Genomic DNA, 21,982 nt, shown 5'->3' on the forward strand with positions numbered 1-21,982 from the left:
GGGTCCGGCGTCCTTCTGCGGCTTCGGGTGTCCTTCTGCGGCGGGTCCGGAGTCCTCTTCGGCAGGTCCGGCGTCCTTCTGCGGCGTCCTCCCCGCTCGTTTCCCGCGCCGAGTTTTGAATACTGCGCCAGCATATACCGAGCGCAGTACACTCGGGCAGGCTCGGCAACTGTTGCGCTCACGTCCTGTACGTCCAGGACGTGACCGCGGAAGAAGCCGAGACTGGCCGACTATACCCGAGTGTACTGCGCTCGGTATATGTCGGCGCAGTATTCAAAACTCGGCGCGGGTATCGGCGTATATCGCGCACCCACGATTTTGCCCTGATTTTCAGGGCAAAAAAATGCGCGATATACGCCAATAAATACGGTACATAACATACCGTATTTGCCGGTGTATAAGGCGACTGGGCGTATAAGACGACCCCCTATTTTTCCAGGAAAAATTTTGGTTTTGGGATATATTCGCTATATAAGACTACCCCCTTCCTACTAGTCTTTCTGGAAGCTAAGGGGTAGCCAGAACAACCGCTGACAGAAACAGGCTTTTTTCAGATCTCACTGTGCCATTACATTACACGCCTCAATGTGCCATTATATTGCATGCCTCACTGTGCCATTGCATTACATTACATTACACGTCTCACTGTGCCATTACATTACATGCCTCACTGTGCCATTACATTACATGCCTCCACTGTGCCATTACATGCCTACACTGTGCCATTACATGCCTCCACTGTGCCATTACATGCCTCCACTGTGCCACCACATGCCTCCACTGTGCCACCACATGCCTCCACTGTGCCATTACGTGCCACCACATGCCTCCACTGTGCCACCACATGCCTCCACTGTGCCGGCCAAGACGATCTCCCTACCTTACTTTCTTTTCTCTTCTCCTCTGAGGAGGAGGCGCGGCTTTTAAATCATGGATGCCCACAGCCTGACGGAGACAGGTACCGGCGTATAAGACGACCCCCGACTTTGGATGCATTTTTTTGCATCCAAAAGGTCGTCTTATACGCCGGAAAATACGGTATATATATTCCTTATTAATAAACTCAGAGGGCCCGGGCAGATGCCTACCCAGACACATTCCAGGCCTTCTGAGTTTACAGTTTCACCTACACAGGATGATGGCGCAAGCTCTATCCCCTGGCGACGCACTCTCTGCTCGCCTCCCCTCCTGCCCTGCTCAACTGTTCACAAAGTGGGGGCAGGCAGGCCATACTCTGATCTGCCAGGTGAAAGCGGTGGGCATGTATGTGAATCTGGAAGTCAGAGGGCCAGCCACGGGCCCATGCAGCCTTCCTGTCACCCGACGCGGTGGGTGGTAGTGGAGGGGCCCCAGGTCAACTTTTGCATCGGGGGCCCACAAGCTTCAAGCCATGTCTCTGACCTGCAGGGTTTACCGCAAACCTGAACCTCATCCCCAGAGAGACTTTACTGCTCAGACTTTGTATGCTTTCCAAAGAAAATAAATGGTAAGGCCGGCTATACACTGTTCAAATCTCAGCCAGTTCAGTAGGAACCGGCTGAGATTCGAACCGTTAACAGGCAGGCTAAATGTACCAGATTGATCAACTTGGGTACAACCAGCCTGCCAGATTTTTGCAATTATCGCTAGCGGCTATAAGTAATCAGTCTTGTCTCGGAAGGAATGGCGGGAGAAGACAATTGCTGAGTCCCCTGTCAGAACTGTCTGTGTTGGGGAATTGTACAAATCTCTTTCCTGCAACCCGTGGTTGCAGGTAAGAATATTGCACCATGTATGGCCGGCCTAATGCCGCGTACACACGACCATTTTTTGGGTTGTAACAAATGACGTTTTTTTTTATGTCATTAAAAACGATCGTGTGTGGGCTCCAGAGCATTTTTCACGATGTAAAAAATGGCCATTAAAAATTTAGAACATGCTCTAATTTTTCACGACGTTTTTAACGTCGTAAAAAATAGTCATGTGTGGGCTTTAACAACGTGAAAAACGTGCATGCTCAGAAGCAAGTTATAAGATGGGAGCGCTCGTTCTGGTAAAACTAGCGTTCGTAATGGAGTAAGCACATTCATCACGCTGTAACAGACTGAAAAGCGCGAATCGTCTTTTACTAACACAAAATCAGCAAAAGCAGCCCCAAGGGTGGCGCCATCCGAATGGAACTTCCCCTTTTATAGTGCCGTCGTACGTGTTGTACGTCACCGCGCTTTGCGAGAGCATTTTTTTTTAACGATCGTGTGTAGGCAAGGCCGTTTTAACGATCAGGTTGAAAAAAACGTAATTTTTTAAAACCCGAAAAACGGTCGTGTGTACGCGGCATAAGACTTTACACACCTTTTGATGTGCCTAGAATATGTGCTTAGCTGATTTAAATTGAAAGTTCAATGAGGCTTTAAAAATGCACTTAATTATTTTTTCATTAATACATAATGCAGTAATTGATATTTTTTTTATATATCTGCCTGGAGCTCAGCTTTAATCTCGGGAAAGAACAGCCATCTCGATCGTGCGCTGGGAGTGGGAAAAGAAGAACATTATTTCAGTTACATATTTCACCTTGAGGAGTTCCCAGTCAGACGGGCTGATGTGTACACTGCCTCTGACAAATCTCCTTTAAAAATCAAAAAAAATCCAGACTGGTACTCTATTTTCATGACATGACTAACTCAGCATGTAGTAACAAAACAAACGTCAGCTGTAGACCGCCATTTGCGTCATACCTTCTGCCTTTTTAGAGAAGATTTTTGTTGGCAGTCCTGGAATGCCTTGACTGTATTTAGCATTTTCTCCTTATTTAATTAATATTATATTCTCCAGCAATGCAAAATTTATTTAAGGCAAGCTTTTCAGAAAAATCACTGTTCTCTTATGGCCAGACCATTTTAAAAATCGCATATTTGGGTTGTAAAGGTAAAAAAAAAAAAATCCCTAAATAGCTTCCTTTACCTTAGTGCAGTCCTCCTTCACTTACCTCATCCTTCCATTTTGCTTTTAAATGTCCTTATTTCTTCTGAGAAATCCTCACTTCCTGTTCTTCTGTCTGTAACTACACACCGTAATGCGAGGCTTTCTCCCTGGTGTGGAGAAAGCCTCTTGAGGGGGCGAGCAGGAGTGTCAGGACGCTCACTAACACACAGCTCCTTTCTCTATCTGCAAAGTAGAGAGTGTCCTGACACTCCTACTCGACCCCTCAAGAGGCTTTCTCCACACCAGGGAGAAAGTGTCGCATTACGGTGTGTCGTTGCAAACAGAAGAACAGGAAGTGAGGATTTCTCAGAAGAAATAAGGACATTTAAAAGCAAAATGGAAGGATGAGGTAAGTGGAGGACTGCACTAAGGTAAAGGAAGCTATTTAGGGGAAAAAATGTACCTACAACCCCTTTAATTATTTTTACAGGTAATTTTCCTTCATTGATTTTTTTTTTTTTTTTTTAGGAAAATAATCCAAAGTTACATAGTGCTATGCCCAAGCTCATAACAGTTTCTAGAAACAAACGTCTCTCTCTCTTACAAAATTAATATTATTATTTTGTTATATGCATTCTACAGTCATACCACATGTCAAAATTTGTATCATGAGACCTTTGTGTCGCCCCCCCCCCCCCATAGCTAAGTAGGTGTAGACCATTTACAATACCTTTTATGAAGCCTGACAGGAATATTCCCACATGTTGCTAAGTGAGGCCTAGTCATCCACCTCACTCCTGTGATGGTGGAGGTCTCAAACACTGAGCTCAGGACTACTTCATCAGGGAAGAGAAGGGTAGGTACCGGAGCATGATGGGACTGTGACATCATAAGAGCGGCCTATATAAATCGGTGCGAACCGCGCACCCGTCATTGCAGCGAGAAGAGGCGTTGTGCCAACATCGGGAGAAGGCAGAAGAAGAGAAGAAGACGACGTCACAGAAGAGCGGGCTGCCCTGAAGGGGAAGGCACCGGAGAGCGGGAGAAGAACCGGGGTGCGCCGAGTCAACAGCGGAGGAGATAGAAGACCCCCCAGAGAAGCCCCCCCCGGAGAGCGGAGAAGACCCCCGAGAGCGGAGATGACCCCCCAGAGAGCGGAAGAGAACCAGACACCGGTGAAGAAGAAGCCCCCCTGCTAAAAGAGCTAAAGAAGACAGGGGGGGCCCCCGGAGCAGACTAATAAATTATTTTAAAAACCCTGTGTCGTGTGTTTATTTACTTTTACACTTTGCCTCCAGGTGAATTGGTAGGGGTACGATGTACCCCATATTTATTCACTTAGGGTGGGGGGCCGGTATCTGGGGGCCCCCTTATTTGAAGGAGCTCCCAGATTCCGATAAGCCCCCCGCCCGCAGACCCCGACAACCAACGACCAGGGTTGTCTAGAAGAGGCCCTGTCCTTATCAACATGGGGACAGGGTGCTCTGTGGTGGGGGAGCCCCGCAGTGTGCCCCCCTGCCCCAGAGCACCCAACCCCCCCATGTTGAGGGCATGTGGCCTGGTACGGCTCAGGAGGGGGGGGGCGCTCGCTTGTCCCCACTCCTTTCCTGGCCGGCCGGGTAGCGTGCTTTGGATACGGGTCTGGTATGGATTGTAGGGGGACCCCCTACGTCGGTTTTTTGGCCTGGGGGGGGGGTCTCCTTACAACCCATACCAGACCTAAGGGCCTGGTATGCTCCTGGGGGGGGAACCCATGTCGGTTTTTCATTTGAAATATCGCGTGGAGTTTTCCCTCTCAGGAATGCATACCAAATGCTGCAGCTCGAATTGACGGGAATCCAAGTCGGATCTCCCGTCGCTTCTATGATGGCTTTGTCTCCATCGCGGCAAGCCAGCTCGGCGCTGGCTCCCGCGATGGGGCTCGTAGGTGCTCAATCTCGCCGGGAAAGGAAGCGAGATTGACACAATATCGCGGTCACCTACTGTATGTGACTTCCATGCATTGCTTGGGCCCGAGGAGCCCAAAGATGGGATTACACCATCAATTCTACTAAACAAACTACTACTAAAGCAATAGAGTGTAGGGGGAAGAGCAGAGAAGGTTGATATAAATGGGCCTGTAGTCGGCTAGTTATGCCTGAAATGGGCAAAGTGACAGGGTCTCTTTAATCAATCAATATACCTTTTTATTTGGGTGAAAACAGTTGTTTGTATTTTATATGTCAAATCGCTCTGAATTGAAATTGGCTAAAGGCAATTTGCTTAAGATGAGAATTGTGTTACTTTATTAAAACTCTTTCTCCTCCTGCAGGTTCACTCTTGTCTCTTGAGCGTCAGAGCAGGGAAGGATGGCTGGTTCCAGCTATACAGCCCAGGGGGCGTCGCCTGTGATGACGACGGTGAACTTTTTGCCAGCATGGTACGTGTCTGCAATAATGTGAGTTTAAGTTTCTGCCAACTGCAAGCTTTGCTTTACCCTTCTTTTCACTATGGTTCTAGGATGACTGTTTGAAGAACTAAGTAGATGTGCTCTTGTGACTTTCTATACATTCTGTTAAAAAATATTTCTTGAGAGTGTTTGTCATATTGGAGTGGGAAAATAAGTGTTTTTTCCCGTTTTGTGTGTCTGCTGGGGAAATTTACCTTCACTTCCTGTCCTGTTGACACTTGTCACAGGAAGTGAAGGGAATTTAGGTACACAGACAATAAACACCTAAAATATATATTCTAATCCTCACTCCCTATTAAAAATGGGATTTTATTTCTGTATATGTGTGCACTGAAAAAGTTGAAATGCGGTGCATCTCTAGTAAAAAGCATTAAAAATGCATAAAAATCGCACCAGACCCCAATACAATGGGGGGGGGGGGAAAGCATCTGTAATGCATCCAAAAAAGCTTAAAAAAAACGCAACACATCAACAATGCTTTAACGTGCATGCAGAAACACATCCAGAACTGATCTGGAGGACATTGTTGTGGTGTGAACGAGCACTTAAAGCGTATATATTCACACAGTATATTTAAATAAGATTCTCAGCTCCTATAGTATATCGACCTCGGTGTGTTCTGAGCTTCCACCCTCCGCTTCCCTGGAAAACCATATTACACTGGGGCTTCTGTAAAAGAATTTAACCACTTGATTACCGAGCCTGTTTTTCAGATTCGGTGTTTACAAGACTAAAACATTTTTTTTGCTAGAAAATTACTTAAAACCCCCAAACATTATATATATATTTTTTCTAACACCCTAGAGAATAAACTGGCAGTCATTGCAATACTTTTTGTCACACCGTATTTGCGCAACGGTCTTACAAGCGCACTTTTTTGGGGAAAAAAAATCTTTTTTGAATTAAAAAATAAGACAACAATAAAATGTGCCCAATTTTTTTATATATAGTGAAAGATAATGTTACGCCAAGTAAAATGATACCCAACATGTCACGCTTAAAAATTGCGCCCGCTCGTGGCATGGTGTCAAACTTTTACCCTTAAAAATCTCGATAGGCTGCGTTTAAAAAATTCTATAGGTTGCATTTTTTGAGTGACAGAGTAGGTCTAGGGCTAGAATTATTGCTCTCGCTCTAACGATCGCGGCGATACCTCACTTGTGTTGTTTGAACACCGTTTTCATATGCGGGCGCTACTCGCGTATGCGTTCGCTTTTGTGCGCGCGCTCGTCGGGGCGTTTTAAAACATTTTTTTTTTTGTTTTCTTATTTATTTTTATTTAGTTTATAATTTTTTTACACTGAAATAAAAAAAAAAAAATATCACTTTTATTCCTATTACAAGGAATGTAAACATCCCTTGTAATATAAAAAAGCATGACAGGTCCTCTTAAATATAAGATCTGGGGTCAAAAAGACCTCAGATCTCATATTTAGACTAAAATGCAAGAAAAAAAAAAAAATTAAACTGTAATTTTTTCAAATGACAAAAAAAAAATGTTGCTTTAAGACGCTGGGCGGGACTGACGTTTTGACGTCACTTCCGCCCAGCAGAGCTATGGGGACGGGTGAAGGACATTTTTCCTTCACTCGCAACCCCAGTCAGCTGCTGAACGGTCCCGATCTCCTCCGCCGCTACCGACGGCTACGGTAAGCGGCGGCCCTCTCCCGCCACCGATAACGGCAATCTTGCGGCGAATCCGCCGCGGAGACCGCCGTTATCGTTTACAGGACCGTTGGCACTAAAGATGAATACCTCGGTTGTGGCAGCAGCTGCTGCCGTTACTGAGATATCCATCTTTAAAAATAGGACGTCTTTTGACTATGGGCCAATAACCAAGTGGTTAAAATGCAAAAAAGTTGATGCTGAAATCTGACATTCATTCCACATAAGAGCAGAGCCCCACCATAAGGCAGTAGATAACATTGCATTGCATTCAGCTGCTATTTGAAAAGCATAAATTTAAACTGGGGCTGGATTTGCGTGGAGTTTCCATGGAATTCTGTGCAGATGAGATTGGCCACCCTTGACATTTCTGACAGTATTTCTTTACAAGAATTCTTGGCATTGAACAGCCTGCCACAAAACTGCAGGACCATTATAAATTGCGGCCATAAGGCCTGGGAATTGTGCAAAATGTTTTTATGGGATGTTACTGTACACTGCACGTGGTGAAACACTAGGGCCTGAAATGCAATACCCAGCAAGGTTTACGACACAAAACAAGAATTGATATTATGAAGGTGATGGCAAAATAATAATAGAGAGCTGTGTTAAGGAATAGATGTCCGTGGCCTATAGCATAGATGGCAACAGACCCATATTTTCTGAGACAGTCCCGCATTTAGGTGCACAATAAACCTATGGCGAAGTCAGTGATATGAAACCAGTTTCATGGCTTTAATGGCTGTTCCTGTACCTTTTAGATCAGGAGTCTCAAACTTTCAAAGCAAAGGGCCAATTTACAGTCTAAGGTTTTAGGGGGGGGGGAGTAGAAAATGCCCCGGCACATCATTGGTTTTAATGGGAGGAATAATGCCTTGTTGTTGATATCAATGAGAAGAATTGTGCCCCATTGATGGTCTCAGTAGGGGAAATGGTGCTCCTTCATTGGAGCCAGTTGGTGGAATACTGCCCCAGGGGTAAAGGCAAGCAAACAGCCACATTTGGCCCCCAGGCTGCAGTTTGGAGACCACTGTTTTAGATTGTTGCACTCCTTGCCCCTGAAAACAACAGTTGTGTCATACCAGTGTTAAACCCGGCCATATGTGTATAGTCCCAGCTCCAAATTGGTGTTGGCTCCCTTAACTAAACATTTTACAGAAGGAAGAGAATTGGTATACAGATTCCTATTGTGTCCAAAACCATGGTATACAAAAGTCTGATCCCATCACTTAAAGCTATGCTATACTAAAACCTTGTAAAATAAAGACGTTATAAAAGGTATGGTAAGGCATCTTGCATTGCCTACTATGCAGGGCAATCCTAAAGTGATACTAAACACACACTGTTTGAAGTGGAAGTAAACCCTTTTTTTGAACTTGTACTTACAGGTAAGCCTATAATCAGGCTTACCTGTAGGTACAGTTAAATATCCCCCTAAACCTGCATGGTTTAGGAGTTATTCACACTGCATGAAGCTGGTATGTCATCGGTGCATGCGCTCTGAGGGGACAGCATACTGTGCCGTCCCTTCAGAGCTACATGCCGCAGTCCATGACTCCTGCACGTGTCCTCCAGAAGGCTGAGGACACGAACCTGGAAGGAAGACGTGGTGAAGATGGAAGCCCTGTCTGCAGTGACAGTGTGGTGCTGGAGGGCTTCATTCTAAGTCAAGCTTTTCGTAATGTATTTGAGGGAAGTGAAGCCACCAATAATGTACATGTAATATCCCTCCCCCATTGTGGGCATGGAGGAGGAGGGAGGGAGAGGGCTGTCATTTACCTCTGGGTATACACCCACATGTGTGACTCTGTAGTCACATGAGCTGCTTAGATGTGATAGGAAGGAAATGCTCGTTATAGAAACACACTGAAAATTGAGCATGTGCAGAGCTACCAACACTGCTCTGCAAAATCCATAGCTGAATTGGGGACATGGACAGAAGGGGGATATAGAGAGCAGCAGGATCAACCAGTTTTTTTGCAGAAAACAGAAAACAAATCTTATAGTGACTGAGTATGGACAGCATGTTATACACCATTTATTGATATTTTTTTATGGTGAGAGGTTTAGCCCCATTCACATCGGCATGATTTGACTTGTCAAATCGCAGCCTATTGCCGACAACGGTACTGTCCCAATCGGGGCAGTAGTTCTTGCACTACTTTTAGCGACTTCAGGGGCGATTTCAATAGACATCTGTGCATGAAACCCGCACAGATCCCTTTCAAATTGCCCCCGAACTCGCACAGGAATTGTGGGTTTGAAATCATGCGAGTTCTGCTGAACTTGCACGATTTCAAACCCGTGCTCAGTGTAAATGTACCCTTAATGACACTTTAATTTGGAGGGTTTTAATACAACACAGGTTTATTTATCACTTTCGCCATGCAGAGTTGAGGTCATGGGTTTAGCTCCCAAAAGGGATACCATCATGTGGCTTGCATGTTCGCCTTGTATCTGCATGGCTTTCACACAGTCTGTTCCAAAATCAATAAACCTACTGATAGATTTATTGGCTTCTGATGAAACTTGATCTAGCGCGTGTCCTTTTTAAACTGGGACATTAGATTGTAAGCTCCTCTGGGGAAGGGTCTGTGAACTCTGTAGCACACACAATGGCAGCCCTATATAAACATGGAAAGTAGTTAATGCAATGTCGTGGTAATTTTTTTTTTTTTATAAATGACAAAGCACATTTAAAAAAAGATGCAGTCTATGCTTGTTAAGATGTATTTGTCTTTTTATAAGTCCAGTGTAACGCTTCTCTTCTCCCGCAGGTTCACATTTTGATGGGTTCCTGTTATAAAACCAAGAAATTTCTCCTGTCGCTGGCGGAGAATAAGCTGGGGCCATGCATGTTGCTTGCCTTGCGAGGGAACCAGACCATGGTGGAGGTACGAGAACTGCCAATAAGCACACATTGGCTTAATGACTCGCAGAAAACAGAGCGCAGATGGCTCGGGGTACTGTGTATCTGGCAAAATTTCCTGTATCCCCACTTCTATCTTAGCTGCACTGTAGGGAAGAAAGGCAGGGCACACAGACAGATAAAGGGCTGCAAAATGGGTATTAAAGATTACAGAGCATGGAGACAGGAAGCAACTCTGTGCTGACGTAAAGAAGATATTGCACTTGCCTATGTCTACAGAGCAACATACTCTACAGTGCTTTACAAAGCTGTCACCTCTCATGTGAGTTAGAAACGGATTGAATCTATGCAGTGAGAAAAAAGATAAATAACCTCATTCTGGAATAGTTGCATCACATTTCTGTTTTTAAGGAAAAATTATTCTTTAATTGGCAACTGCCATTTTTTTTTATTTCTTTAAACACTTAGCTTGATGTAAATAATCTGATCAATTACCGAGTATACAATAAGCTTGGTTTTTCAGCACATTTGTTTTGTGCTGAAAAAGCCCTCCTCGCCTTACACTCGAGTCTCCCGCTGTTGACAGTCAGTCAGTGGGCGTCCAGTGTAACAAAGCCTCGTCGGTGATAGGCGGAATGCTGAACACTGACTCACTGCTGGGAAACGGCATCAGTGTACCGTCTATCGAGAAGGAGGAAGGGCTTTGTTACACTGGATGGCCACCGACTGCAGTTAAGACTGCACGACACAGTGGGAGATCAGGTAAGCAGATGGGCACAGTGAGGCTGCAAATGGGCATTGTTGACCCTCTTTTCTACTTACAGTAGCTGCTGCATTTCTCACCCTAGGCTTATACTTGAGTCGATACGTTTTCCCATTTTTTTTGGGGTAAAATTAGGTGCCCCTGCCTGTCCACTCTTCTAAGCACCCCAGCCATCCACTTTATTTTCTCTGCTGAAGTGCAAAATATTTATTGAAATGCTGGAAGGCGCTGGATGGGGCTGGGTATCACTGTGGAGGGAATGGGGGTTCTGGAGGTGGTTAGGGGACTCTGCAGCAGATCACAGCCAAACAAGGGATTTTTAGCACACTTACCAGCCAGCCTGCAAAAGAACCAAATTAGCCCCATGACATTAAAAACAGAGGGTTTTGTTTGCACGCGTTTTTGCAAATCTATGCATAAGCGGCATTACCCATGCCAAGGGACCTCTGTATATACTGGAGGCCTAACTAAATTTCCAGAGTCTCCATAGTAGGAGCACATATAAGAATGGATAGATTAAGGGAAGGTATGCCTGGAGGGAGCCCACCCCTCCTTAAAGGCACAGATATGCACGTGAAGGCCCAGCAAGAGCACAATAGCAGCGAAGGCATCCAGTGTGTCCCTGCACCCAATTCACCCAACTGTGCAAAAAAGTGGCCACCCTAATCTGTAACTGGCCTTTGCAGCAAGGTGCACATGGAAGGGCAATGCGCATCACTAACAAACAAGGGATTTCTCAGCACTCTTACCAGCCAAATTGGCCTTGTCTAACAGTTGACTTTAAAAACAGAGGCATTTGTAAATATACACGTAAGCAGCAGTGCCCACGCCTCTGTATATACTGCGGTCCTAACTCTAAATTTCCAGAGCCTTCATAGTAGGAGCATGTATAAGAATGGATAGATAAGGGCAGGTATGCCTGGATGGAGCCCACTGCTCCTTACAGGGACGCACATGATGCCCATCAAGATGCTTGTGATGTGCATTGCCCTTCCATGTGCACCTTGCTGCAAAGGTGTGTTATAGGTTGGAGTGGTTGCCACTTTTTTTGTACAGACTCTGCAGCAGATTTGGTCGCCATGTAGGGGGTGGGGTTTCTGGAGGAGGTCTCTCCATGATGCTAGGAGCTTTTAAGGGGTCTTTGGGAGACTGGAAGACACTGTTGGGGCTAAGAGGAACAGGGGGGGGGTACTGTTGGAGGTTTGGGACACTTTGGGGGAGCTGGAGGCTCTTCAGCAATTAGGGATCACTGTGGGAGATTGGAGGTACTGTGGGTACTGAAGACACTCTGGAATTATGAGAGTATTGGGGGGGGGGGGGTGAATGGCACTGTGAGCAGTTATTGTAGGTTGGGGGTTCTGGGGAGCTGGGAGGTGCTGTGGTAGGTTAGAAGATTTGCAGCTAGCTGGGGGCTCGGAAAGGAGGCCATGGCCCGGTGGTTGAGAACCACTGATCTAGAACATGCGCTCTTTTCCATTATTGGCACAACATCTCGGCCTTTGCAGGACTTCTCTGTACGAACACTCCCATTTCTGCTCTGTCACACAAGCCTGTCTGCTTACATAAACTCTTGCCAGGTTTAAACAAACTGCCCATTATCAAGACAGAGTTTGGGTACAGGCACATACTTTGGCTTTTGGACTAGACTCAGGCAGACACCGATTTGCATAATAAGTAGTCTCCCATTGGAAACTGGCAGAAAGAAACAAAGAAAAAAAAAAAGTAATGAGTTGCTGCTGTTCAATTGCAGTTATTAACTGGCATCTTTTTGTTTAGCTTTGAGCTTGCTTTGAAATTCTTGTGTTGTGGTTTTCAGATCCTTTGTCTAATGCTGGAATACAACATCATAGAAAACAATGACACACAGCTGCAGATCATATCTACCCTGGAGAGTACAGATGTAGGAAAGAAAATGTACGAGCAGCTTTGCGACAGACAGCGGGAACTCAAGGAGCTGGTAAGTTCTGCATTTCACCAAAAATGTGCTAAAAAAGTGTTGTACGTGTAGTTTTTTGCACAATTTACTGTCTATGGAGATGACTATGTTGTGAGAACACAATTGTTATGTGTGTGAGGATAGATCACCTGGGGAGATGCAGAAATTTAAATGGTTGCCACCATTAAGTGGACACCTCACCACTATGTGACAGCCTCTCAGTGCTATGCCTCATTATACTATATGTGGTTCATCAGTTGTTGGCTGATATCAAATAACCGCAGGCGCAGATATTGTCAGAAGTGGCGGAGGGGTGCCACAATCTGGCCTATTTTGCTGTTTTTCATATCTATCCTTTTAAACTTTATATCTCCCTTTATATAGGGATTAGTGTATTACATTGATATACAGAAGAATGATATTGTGGACACCATTAAGACAATTATCTTTCCTTTTTCTGAACTCCTCTGGAACCATCTTTTTTTTTTTTGCATCCATGTGATGGCTATGATATCTTAAAGAGTGAATAATTAAGTGGATCCTGAAGAAGCTCTTCTGAAGTGAAACACGTCGACCCACATGTCCTCTCTCATGAGTGTAGCACTACCCCCGGAGGAGCTGCTGGTTTGTTTTGGACGGCCTGTTACCTCAATGTCCACACTTAGACTTATTTTTCTTTGATTTACCGTATTTATCGGCGTATAACATGCACAGGCATATAACACGCAGGGAAGTTTCAGGAAAAAAACTTTCCACAGCCCCCTGCGTATAACACGCAGGCACAGTTTACCTTCTATTTTCAGGGTAAAAAAGTGAGTGTTGTACGCCAATAAATACAGTATTTGCTGAACTTGGTAAAAGAATAAAAGAAGTAGTTGAAGAGGTGGAAGGGTAACAGGTAATGGGTTCAGGTGCACAACTTCTGTCCGGAAACACTCTTGCTTCCAGCAACACAGCTTTTGTCGCCACTCTAGCCAGAGTGGGTATTATGCACCCGGATAGGCCTCTCTCACTAGCCTAGCAGCCGAGATGGCGCACGGAAAATTTGGTAAAGTCTCTGCCACATACCTTCACACAGATGAAGGTATATTCGGTCCAAAATCCTCTCAACGCCGGATTAAGCACCCGGATCACTCCTGATCAACTTCTTGTGAACTTAGAACTGACAGGCGACCATCATTCAGCCTTTCAGAAATGGTGCGTCCTTCGATGAAGTTCAAGGCCTTTCCTGAGATACCAGCCTTTTGCTCGGTGCTCTCCAAGACAGGTTCTTCATCGAGTGGCTTCCTCCCTCAGGACAGACAGCACAGGACCACTCTGCAAACGTAGACCCAGTCTGACTACCGGGCCTACTTGGATATATCACAACCCCGGACCAACGTGGTCACGAAGCCAGGAACACTTAAACACACACCCCCCGGCCAGGAGGGCCACACACAGTGGGTGGTGGGATGACAGACCAGCGATCGATGACCCCGGGCCAATGTCGTCTGTCCCTTAAGTACTCCTCCCCAGCATGCACAGTGGGACGACCAACCTCCACTGATTGGCTGCCGAAGGGGAACACCCAAAACACCTTGACCTGTCTGCTGCCACCCTTGGCCTGGGGTGGTAACGGCACCCCAGACAACAATAGTGGTCACTCAGTACAGCCATGGCTGGAACAGAGGCCCAAATTTGGAAAAAATCATACGGTCTGAGTCAGCTAACTCTGACTACCCTCTAAATTGAAAGCAGCGCCGGCTAAAGAGTAGCAGGCCGCTACATGAGTATTGAGATGCAAGTCTAAAAAGTTCAGTGAATGGTATCAGAAAACAAACAAAACAGAAGATAGAAACAAATGACCTTTTATAGGTCTTCAAAAAAATTGTCATCCTTCACAATACACTTTTGGCAATGTTCATAAAACTTCTGGAAACTGTCACCAAAGGCCTCCTTAGGAATTGATCGCAGAACAGCTGTCACACATTCTTGGATTGCCGCCACTTCCGCAAAACATTGTCTTGACCTTGGACTTCTGCAGGTGACTCTTTTTGGGTTGTGGGGAAGTCGGTGAATGCCATTCCATCGATTGCCGATTGGATCTATCGATTGCTGATTGGTAGCACCAGGTCTTCTCCTCTGTGACGATGGTTCACAGAAAGGATGGATCCTTGTCACACATGGCACTGAAATCTCCAGAGGTTGGCACTCATTTAGCTTTCTGTTAGTCTGTCATCTTGTGCGGCACAAACCAGGAACAGATCTTCCGCTTACCCAAATCTTTGTAGATGATGGTGCGCACCGTGTCCTTGCTAATGCCCAATTCCTCCACCATCAGTTGTAGAGTCGGTCACCGATCTCGCGCCAGCATTTGTCACACTCGATCATGACTGGGGTTCTGCCTGTCGACGGCCAACCTGAAAGTGGCTCACCCTCAGTCGTTTCCTTCCAGTCGCGAAAGCGCTTGAACCAGTCATAAACACATTTTCTGCTCACAGCTTCTGTCCCGTACACTTTTACCAAAATCGCTTGCATCCCCGTCACCGTTTTCCCCAATTTGTAGCAGATCTTGATGTTCACTCCTTGCTCCATTGCACTGTGACCCTACTTCCCACACTGACTACGTCGCCTGCCCACAGCAGGTTTACCCTGACAGTTACATGTGCTCCGCGTTAGGTAGCACTTTTCGACGTGTCCCTGGATAGCCATGTGCATGCGCATTGAGATATTGGACTATTCACCTAACTTTTTAGACACACCGCGTATACTTCCTATACCAGACTGTAGCTGATGAGTGAGGTTTTTACATACTCTTGATTTTAATGTGGAAATATGTATTTCATGTATGTTTTTTTGTTGTGGCGCAATCAAATCCCCCTTCCCCATTGCTTCTTCGAGACATATGGGGAATTTTCTATTTGTATGATAAATGAGCCCATAATGGGGCAAATATCCAGTGGGCACTGCTGACTGCATTACAGTTCACCTGCAGCTAAAACCTAACTTCATCCCAAACTTTAGTTTTTTTAGCTTGGATAAAATACTTTTTTTCACATTTGTATTGCTATGTGTTAGTAGACAAAAGTTAGACTAAAGTTTAACTTTTTTTTTTTTTTAGATTTGGATAGATTGGTGAGGGGCTAGAACCACGGTTATGTTTCTATTGCTGTCTGTGTAAGGCCCCTTTCACACGGGGCGAATCAGTAATGACCCGTGAACCTCTGCTTGCTCAGCAAGGATCGCTCCGTTGATCCCCGCTGAGCCGACGGATGACAGGGCGGTCCCCGCACACTGTGCATGGACCGCCCTGTCTTTTCTCCGCTCTCCCCTATGGGGGGGATCGGATGAACACGGACCGGCTGTCCGTGTTCACCCGATCCGCCAGACGGATGGAAAAGTATGTTTTTCCTCCGTCACACTTTGGTGGATCGGAGCGGGTCGGATGTCAGCGGGCGTGTCACCGCTGACATCCGCGGCTCCATAGAGGAGCACGGAGCGCCCGTTCAGGTCCGCCTAAAAAACTGGCAGGCGGACCTGAACGGGCCGACCATGTGAAAGAGCCCTAACTTTGGGGGTGGAGATCGCGGTAGACTGAATGGATCAGTCACTGCTTGTGAATATGTGGTAGTGTGGGCAGGTAGGAAGGATTTTCTTCTGAAGGTTGTTGCCCAGCTAAAAGAGAGGGGTAGTGGGCCCTATCAGGGTCTGGGGTTGCTGCCTCCGGGTACGACCTACTGGTTAATTCTTCATGTTTTCGAGAAAAGAGAATGTAAAAGAGCGCCTGATGTCCAGTAGATATATTTTTGAAATAAAGTTTTATTTAAAATAGCAACAGTCTAATGAAGCCAACGCGTTTCGGGGGGACTTTAAGGAAGGTTCACACTCTAATTATCCTGTTTACCAATGTTACAAAACAAATCGAAATTTGAGTTGCCCTTGAACAGGAATAGAGGGGAAATCTTCCAGTGGGGACATGTGTTCCTGTGACTCCCTCACTAGATATTCTCCCACGCCCTATTGAGTCTCTATCCAAAAAAAAAAAGAAACATTTTGACTTTAGACATCTTTTAAATAAGAAGAAACGTCTGTCTACTAAGAAATAATCTTTTCACTTATTATATTTTGTTTTTATGTTTTCAGTGATAAAACTAATTATAAGCAGGTTAACAGTCATTAGAATTACAATTATTTATAAGTCATTTGCAATATTGTTATATTTCATATGTTGACCGTTTTATTTATTGTGCTTCCAGCAAAGAAAAGGAGGTCCCACTCGCCTAACACTGCCATCTAAGTCCACAGTAAGCATATCTTCAGAATATTTTTGCTTTTACCTGCAATTCCATTTTTATTAACTGGTTATCTATAGCCAGTAGCAGAAAACCCAAAAAGGAATGTTAATTAACCACTTAAGACCCGGACCATTATGCAGGTTAAGGACCTTGCCCCTTTTTGCGATTCGGCACTGCGTCGCTTTAACTGACAATTGCGCGGTCGTGCGACGTGGCTCCCAAACAAAATTGGCGTCCTTTTTTTCCCCACAAATAGAGCTTTCTTTTGTAGGTATTTGATCACCTCTGCGGTTTTTATTTTTTGCACTATAAACAAAAATAGAGCGACAATTTTGAAAAAAATTAAACATTTTTTGTGACTGCGACATTATGGCGGACAAATCGGACAATTTTGACACATTTTTGGGACCATTGCCATTTTCACAGCAAAAAGTGCTATAAAAATGCACTGATTACTGTGAAAATGACAATTGCCGTTTAGGAGTTAACCACTAGGGGGCACTGTAGGGGTTAAGTGTGACCTCATATGTGTTTCTAACTGTAGGGGGGCGTGGCTGGACGTGTGACGTCAGTGATCGTCTTTCCCTATATCACGGAACAGGCGATCACTGACACTGCCACAGTGAAGAACAGGGAAGGTGTGTTTACACTCACCTCTCCCCGTTTTTCAGCTCCGGTGACCGATCGCGGTACACCGGTGGCAATCGGGTCCGCGGTCGCGGAGCTTCGGACCGGGACTTAGAGACACGTACAGGTACGTGATTGTGCCCAACCGTGCCATTCGGCATACTTATATCGTTGGTAGGGGGTCCTTAAGTGGTTAAAGCAAATATGTCTCCTTTTTAAACAATACATAGGGCAGCTAAGTGGTTAGCACTTCCTCCTAGCAGCACTGGGGGGCGCCGGCTTGTATGCCAACCAAGGCACTACCTGCATGGAGTTTGTATGTTCTCCCTGTGTGAGTTTCCTCCCACACGCCAAAGACATGCTGGTAGGTTAATTGGCTCCTGTCTAAATTGTCCCTAGTGTATGAATGCGAGTTGGATACCTTAAATTGTCAGTTCCTTGGGGGCAGGGACTGATGTGACCGTATATTTTATATGCAGTGCTGCATAAATTGATGGCGCAATATAAGTAATTGATATAAATATACCCTGAAAAATAGGGCTGTTAATACTTACCTGTCCCTCCCCCTTGTGCTGCCAGTATTCATTATTTTCTTGAGCAACCGCTGCAAAAGTCTTCTGCATCCAGAACAACTGCAGGGGTCTCATCCCCACTGTGGGACCTTCTGCTGGCCCCTGCATCACTGCTGCGTTCTGTAGAAACCTAGGAGCTGGCATGAGGAACCACAGCGCATGATAGGGCGGCACAAGCATCCAGCAATCCAGGAAGTGTTGGATGTGAAGATTTTGGCCATGGCTCTTTTGAAAATTCCATTTTTAAAATAGTGACAGGGTCGCTTATAGGGAATGTATAGTGGTTTTACATATATGTTCTTTGCTCATTATAGTCAGGACTAAAGACAAAATGTTGTCTATAGACATTTTTACATAGCAGTCGGACCACACATGCCTTGTTTTTCTTACCCGCTTTGCTGAAAAATGGCTGGAGTTTATAGAACTCAATAGCTGAAGCTGCAATTTACACTTGATGAAAGTAAGGAGGTTCCAATTATAGAGTGAGAGCCTGGAGGCAAACGGGTCCTGCTTTACTCTTATAGCAAACTCATTGTGCTCTGTGATGCAGTTTTCAACTAAGATTTAATATATATATATATATAGTGCACAACTATAAACAATTCTTAAAGGGCAAAGCAGCAGGTTAACGTAAAGGGGTTATAAAGGTATTTTTTTTTCCTAAATAGCTTCCTTTACCTTAGTGCAGTCCTCCTTCACTTACCTCATCCTTCCATTTTGCTTTTAAATGTCCTTATTTCGTCTGAGAAATTCTCACTTCCTGTTCTTCTGTCTGTAACTCCACACAGTAATGCGAGGCTTTCTCCCTAGTGTGGAGTGTCGTGCTCGCCAGGGGCGGACTGACAACTCATGGGGCCCCCGGGCAATAGAAGACTATGGGGCCCCCGGGCTTACAGATGGCCACCACGCCAGGAGGCAGTGCAGAGGCGGGGCAGCTTAAATCTCGGGATTTTCACATCAGAAGCATGTTGGTTTCAGACATATCAGGCACAGATGTAAAAAAAACATAGATTTTAACATACTGTCCCTGGTTTTACTGAGCCAGCAACCCTGATGGGGCCCCCTAGTGACATGGGGCCCTCGGGCAGTGCCCGAGTGACTCAATGGTCAGTCCGCCCCTGGTGCTCGCCCCCTACCTTGGACTACAGGAGAGTCAGGATGCTCTCTACGTTGCAGATAAAGGAGCTGTGTGTTAGTGGGCGTCCTGACTCTCCCGTAGTCCAAGAGAGGGGGCGAGCACGACACTCCACACTAGGGAGAAAGCCTTGCATTACTGTGTGGAGTTACAGACAGAAGAACAGGAAGTGAGGATTTCTCAGAAGAAATAAGGACATTTAAAAGCAAAATGGAAGGATGAGGTAAGTGAAGGAGGACTGCACTAAGGTAAAGGAAGCTATTTAGGAGAAAAAAAATTGTACCTTTACAACCCCATTAAAGTGGTTGTAGACCCATAAATATATCCACAGTCAGTTTTAATGCAGGAATCCCTCCTGCCGGGAGATGACAGTGAATTTTGCTAGCAGCTGCTAGCGACAATTGCAAGTAAAATCCAGCAGGCTGGTTGTACCCAAGCTGATCGATCAACCTGGTACAGTCAGCCTGCCCATACATGGTTCGAATCTCAGCCAGTTCCTGCTGAAGCAGCTGAGATTTGAACCATTTATTGCCTGTCTAGAGGGGATATGCTTTGTTCATATTTCATGTCTGGGGTTTACAACCACTTTAATTGCATTGGCGTAATAATTAATATTTTTCTTACCTTAAAGCGGCGTTCCGGCCACAATTTCACTTTTTAAATATAAATACCCCTGTAATACACAAGCTTAATGTATTCTAGTAAAGTTAGTCTGTAAACTAAGGTCTGTTTTGTTAGGTTGTTACAGCATTTAGACACTTTATAAAATAGAAATTGACTGGGGCCATCTTAAGTGTGGGCATCATGAAGCCAGACTGTATGACTTCCTGGATTTCAGCCTTGCACATGCTCAGTGCTGCACAAGCAGTGTCAGATCAGGTTTCAGCACCTGTACTGTCCAAGTCACATGATTCTTTGAGACTGGGGAGTGCACAGACTCCTGGAAAGTTACACCCACTACATTCCCAGGCATCTTTGCGGTGCATTAAGCACCTAGGTGCAGGAAGTGGGAAGATTAACTATTCTGCCTAGCAACAACACTTTGAAGGCATCTAAAAAAAAAAAAAAAATCGTAAAGGACTAATGACATTTTTTTAAAACTACTGATGTAATGTTATATTTATGGGTGGAACTCCACTTTAAAATGAGTGGAGCTTGATAGAGGTTTGGGCTATAACCAAATATATGTCATTTGGGGGTGGAGCTTGTGCCAATAAAGGCAGATTTTTTTTTTTTTTTTTTTAAGATGGCAGGAAAGTTGGTCACTAGTATTGGCAAATCCCTGCATTATATTTATCTGTATTTGATCACAAACCCAAATGGTAGAGATTTTTGCCTTGGTATATATTCTAAAAGGAGCACTCTGTTTTCAGGATGCGGATCTCGCCAGGTTACTGAGCTCTGGCTCTTTCGGAAACCTAGAAAACCTCAGTCTGGCCTTCACCAATGTAACGAGTGCCTGTGCTGAGCAACTCATCAAGCTGCCTTCACTCAAACAGCTCAACCTGTGGTCAACTCAGGTATGTAGAAGGAAGGATGGGGTTGTGGTGAACGGCTGACAGGATGTAGTAGGCGGGGAGCTAACAGGTTCTCATGCAGAAGTACAGTAAATGACAGAAATGACGCGACCACATTTCCCGTTTTCTACAGCGTACCCCGTAGTACAGAGGGCCTGACATTTTGAAAATTCCTTTCTATCCGACTGTTTGCTGCTAGTTCTGAGTTTTCTGATATATATTTTATTTGCCAAAAATGTTCTTTTCTGAGACACCACTTTTCTTTAATGGCTTTTTTTACACAGACGTTGAAAATAGGCGGTTGGGTTGTGTTTTTAACGCTTCCCGGACATCTATCAATGGCACTCTAAGGCCCAGATTCACAAAGCACTTACGCCGACGTATAACACGTTACGCCGACGTAAGTGCAAATGTGCTTCGGCGTATGTGTGCGCCAGACCCACAAACCAACATGCGCCTAAAAACAGGCTACACCCCGCCAAGGTAGCTTGCACACGCCGGCATAGGGTGGGAGCACATATGGTCTGGGCGCATGGTGCTGCTCCCATTGATTAGCTATTCAAACATGCAAATGAGGAAAGTACACTGATTCATGAACGTGCGTGTGCCCGACGCATGCTACGCGAGATGCGCGTAAGTTGTACGTCCGGCGTAGAGTTATTCCCCATAAATGAGGTGCAACCCGGCAACAGACATACACAGGTCTGCACCAGGGAACACAAGCCGGCGTATTGTGCGTTGGACGTGTGTCTGGCTGGGCGTACGTTATGTTCACGGCATACGCAGTGATCCGGCGTAGCTGTGAGCAGGCGCAGGGGGGTGCTGTGTTTGTACTTGTGATTTCAAGCAAGCTTCTTTCACATTGTCATTATGGGGTAATATTTGTCGAATTTTGAGGAAAATAATGAATTTAATCTATTTTGGAATAAGGCTGTGACATAACCAAATGTGGAAAAAGTGAAGCGCTGTGAATACTTTTTGGATCCACTGGGGCAGATTCATCAAGAGATACGACGGCGGATCTCCTGATTCGCCGTCGGATCTGTGAGATCCCACGGTCGGATCTATGCGACTGATTCATAAGAATCAGTTCCGCATAGATCTCCCTTAGATCCGACTGGTGTAAGTGACTTACACCAGTCGAATCTTAGGCTGTAATCTCCCGCCGGCCGCTAGGTGTCGTCACTTTTTTTTTTTTACACGTCGCATATGCAAATGAGGAGAACCGCCGATTCACGTCCGTACGCCCCCCCGTCGCTCTTTTTCAACGT

General features: G+C 45.3%; 1 protein-coding gene across 4 annotated transcripts in view; it reads left to right on the forward strand.

The window, feature by feature from the left end:
• The window catches only part of LOC120917707 (c-Maf inducing protein), a 251,803-nt gene that overhangs the window by 222,490 nt on the left and 7,331 nt on the right, over positions 1 to 21,982 (forward strand). For 2 of the 4 annotated variants that reach the window (XM_040329177.1, XM_040329179.1), the window contains 5 exons: positions 5,216 to 5,341; positions 9,796 to 9,912; positions 12,467 to 12,607; positions 16,822 to 16,869; positions 20,568 to 20,714. In XM_040329177.1, coding sequence (XP_040185111.1) covers positions 5,216 to 5,341; positions 9,796 to 9,912; positions 12,467 to 12,607; positions 16,822 to 16,869; positions 20,568 to 20,714 — 579 coding nt within the window. The remainder of the gene's footprint in view (positions 1 to 5,215; positions 5,342 to 9,795; positions 9,913 to 12,466; positions 12,608 to 16,821; positions 16,870 to 20,567; positions 20,715 to 21,982) is intronic. The other 2 variants (XM_040329178.1, XM_040329180.1) reach the window with 1 other exon arrangement.

The sequence above is a fragment of the Rana temporaria genome, chromosome 11 (genome assembly GCF_905171775.1).
Source record: "Rana temporaria chromosome 11, aRanTem1.1, whole genome shotgun sequence".
NCBI classification, from domain to species: domain Eukaryota; kingdom Metazoa; phylum Chordata; class Amphibia; order Anura; family Ranidae; genus Rana; species Rana temporaria.